Raw genomic sequence first — 3,724 nt, 5'->3', positions numbered from 1 at the left:
CATTTCATTACACCAAATACACCAAATAATGTTCTTTTTAGCAACATCATATGAACCCTTTAAAAATTTTTACTGATCACAAACTTTGAAAAGTAGCAAATGTAAATATCAGTGAACTCCAGTGACACAATATTGTCTGAAGTTGAAGAAACACCCACCACATTATTCATTTGTCATTTCAGTGCAGTATTGTGTGTGGAAAGTGTCAACAGTGTTTCCCACAGACTTACACTCTATGTATGGCGGCACTTCGCCTGGGGGAAATATATAAGTATATAATGTAAATATAAAACAGCAGACGGGCTTATTGAAAGTGCAAATTCACACGCTTACAGCAGGAGGCGCTTTAAGAGCGGCAGAAATAGTGGTTTCCCCGGTAACGGCAGAACACAAAGCAGCGCTGTGCTCATAAACGCTGCTTTGTTAGGCATTATAGGAAAGATTAAATGAAAATGACATCAAAACTTTTCTGAAGACAATCGGTTCCCTTCAAAAAAGATACATTTATATAAAAACACCCATGCCGCGTTTTGACTTTGAAACGTGCAGTGCTCGTGTTTATTCAACGAAGTCAAAGCCTTTTGGAAAATCTATTTGTGGCGGGCCGCCACAAATAAATCAATGTATGGGAAACCCTGGTCAAGGTAAGTTTTTACACTAAGACATTTTGTCCTTCATTCTGCTGAACAAAAGAAACATCACAATGTCCAGGAGGGGAAGGCATGCTGCGAGGGGTCAAATACACTTAGACAAAAGGTCACGGGGTCACTAAGGTCTAGGTTCATGGGTCAGTGATTCAAACACCTGGACAAACACACTAAACCAAAGCATGTGAACAGACTCATGGGGGGAAGGACTCAACAACACACTTATCTTCAAGGAGGAATGAAGACAAACATTTATCGAGCACTGTCGCTGTCTGAAGGACATTTCAAGATTAAAATCCAGCCTCTTACTTGTATGTCTTAGATTGGTCTAACCAGATCCCACAGATGAGGGATCCCACCATGCCAGCGATCACGATGGTGAGGCCGATCCTGCCGGCGTTCACCTCCTCTCCCTATTTAAAGCAGAGCAAATATTCACTTGCATTCCAGTGGAGGCTGGTGGAAAATTTTCTAGGTAGGGCGTCATATCCAACAATTTTTGCATACATCCCAGTATGATTTATCCCAGTATAACAAAAGGAAAAGTATTAAGACTTGAAACATTTTAAATAAAGATAATTGTTTTACCAAGTTCAAGATTAGGTTTGAGGATGATTCTCACAAAACTAAAAAATCTATTCAGTTATTATGTAAATTGGGTGTAGGTCAGGGGCTCTCGTGATTGGCTGGATAGGAGGTGGGTGGGAGGGACTTACAGGATAGTGTTCAATGATCATTCGGTTGAGAAGCGTACTGACAGCATAGAAACAGCCAACATTCAGCCCTGATGAAGAAAAACAGATGAAGTCAAAGACAGAAACATGCTAAAAGCATAAACTGGCAGACTGCTGATTTGGTGTGTATCTAGTAAGCAATAAATGTCTTCACATTTCTGAAGCAGCTGTAAAGATATAAAGAGCTCTGCATTCCTGCAGGATTATTTCTGTCAATGTTCAGCCAGGTTAAATGCAGCTACAGGCTTCTCATGCAAGTGTTGCATGGGTGTGTGTGTGTGTGTGTGGATAGATCATAAACTCAGTGTTAACCAGAGGTGGACAAAGTACTCAACTCCATTACTTGAGTCTTTCAAATGTAGTGAAGTTAAAGTCATAAGTTCCCAGAAAAAATAATACTCAAGTAAAGTACAGATGCTCAAAAAGTGTACTTAAGTACAATACTCAAGTAAATGTACTTAGTTACTGTCCGGCTCTGGTGTTAACGTAGTTCATGCCAGTCAAGGTATGACTATTTCTGTTTAGTACTTGATTTTTACTTTTTGAGAAGAAAAATAGTTATTTTCCATTCACTTGCACAATCATGCAAATTAAAATTACATTAAATTAACCTTCATGCCATTACAAGCTAGTCATATCTAATAAATGCTTAATACATATTTATGCTCTCCAAAGCTGCATTTATTTGATCAAAAATACAGTAAAAACAGCAGTATTGTGAAATAATAAAATACCGGTTTTCTATTTAAATATATTTTAAAGTGTAATTTATTCCTTTGATGCAAAGCTGAATTTTCAGCATCATTACTCTAGTCTTCAGTGTCACATGATCCTTCAGAAATCATTCTATGATGCTGATTTGCTGCTCAAGAAACATTTCAGATTATTATCAATGTTGAAAAGAGTTGTGCTGCTTCATAGTTTTGTAGAAACCTTGAAACATTTTCCCCCCCGAATTCTTTGATGAATAGAAAGTTCAAAAGAACAGGATTTATTTGAAATAGAAATCTATTGTAACATTATAAATGTCTTTATTGTCACTTTTGATCAATTTAAGGCATCCTTGATGAAAAATAATATTAAATTATTTAAAAAAAAATGTAATGACCCCTTACTGACCTCAAGCTTTTAAAATATTCTAAAATATATATTTGAATTTAAAGGTATAACATCAAATCCACAGCAATTTACTAAAAAATGATTTTTATTTTTGAGAAATCAACACTGCTATGCAATTTGGCTTCCTGGTTTGGGACTAGAAGGTGCAAAGTCAATTTTTCTGGCCCATAACCACCTTTCTGGCACCAGAATCCTAGTTAAAATATTCTATAATATTCAAAATATAATATAATATGGATCATTTCCCTTCACTGCGGTTTTTTTTGTGAGTTTATTTATTTATTTTTTAACCATTTTTACAGTGCACAATGTGACTATGACTGTAAGTAACAGCACCTGTGTGATCTGAGGTATCATTCATGCAAGTTATCATTAGATATGCTGAAGTTTAATAGTTAGTGTTAGGAGTTTGTTCAAACCACAAACCCCATGTATGAGCAGTAACAGTCCTGCTTACATGAGCAAACACCACTGACTATAGAACTATTCATGCTTATGTTCTCAGTAACAAACTACGACTGTGTGTTTAAATGGCAGCAAGCATAATGCACCACAGTTTGAGGTCCTGAATGGATCTGTTGTGCGCAGAGTAACACATTCACCGTAAGTGATGACGAGGAGGATGAAGGCTTTGTTGCGGAGCAGCCTGAGGATGGATGCTGTATACGAGTAGCTCTCTGGAGAGATCCTCCGAGCCGTGGCTTGAGCGTGGGTGGGAGGGATCTCCGGACGCTCCTGAAACACTGATGAGAATATAAAAACACAAAATCCTCTAGTCACCAGTCACATACTGTACATCAAAGAACTTTTCATTTACATCTCGTCATTGTCTGGCGGAAGCCTCATATATCCTTTTTTTTATATATAAATCAATGCTATTGGTCACTCTTTATGCCTATATGTGGGTTTTATATATATATGTAACCAATAAAAAGTATTAAAAAGAGCTTGTGACTGAACCTTGTAACTCCATAGGACCCTAAACTGTCGGCAAAATCTCATAGTTTAAAGGAAAAGTCATTAGAAATAAGTTCCAAAAAAAAAAAAAAAAAAAAAAATCTAAAGAATGAAATTAAAGTCAATTATGTTGGTGTGTTTAATACATCTGTGAATGTTTGTGTTTGAGTAAACATGTAGCCTGCTGTCCCCAAAACTGCAGGTGACTGAACTCTGTGATATTTGCTCTATCAAACATACTCTAAATATTAAAAAGTCTTCAGCAGG

General features: G+C 36.6%; 1 protein-coding gene across 2 annotated transcripts in view; it reads right to left on the bottom strand.

Moving 5' to 3' along the window:
• The window catches only part of LOC107697188 (feline leukemia virus subgroup C receptor-related protein 2-like), a 17,067-nt gene that overhangs the window by 9,071 nt on the left and 4,272 nt on the right, over positions 1-3,724 (bottom strand). For both annotated transcript variants that reach the window (XM_016497864.1, XM_016497865.1), the window contains 3 exons: positions 3,103-3,243; positions 1,364-1,431; positions 957-1,060 (listed from right to left, as the gene is read on the bottom strand). In XM_016497864.1, the coding sequence (XP_016353350.1) occupies positions 957-1,060; positions 1,364-1,431; positions 3,103-3,243 (313 nt within the window). The remainder of the gene's footprint in view (positions 1-956; positions 1,061-1,363; positions 1,432-3,102; positions 3,244-3,724) is intronic.

Source organism: Sinocyclocheilus anshuiensis, unplaced genomic scaffold (assembly GCF_001515605.1).
Source record: "Sinocyclocheilus anshuiensis isolate Anshui unplaced genomic scaffold, SAMN03320099.WGS_v1.1 scaffold38, whole genome shotgun sequence".
In the NCBI taxonomy this organism is placed as follows: Eukaryota; Metazoa; Chordata; class Actinopteri; order Cypriniformes; family Cyprinidae; genus Sinocyclocheilus; species Sinocyclocheilus anshuiensis.
Note: the sequence above shows the minus strand (reverse complement) of the source record. Positions and strands in the feature narration are given on the sequence as shown.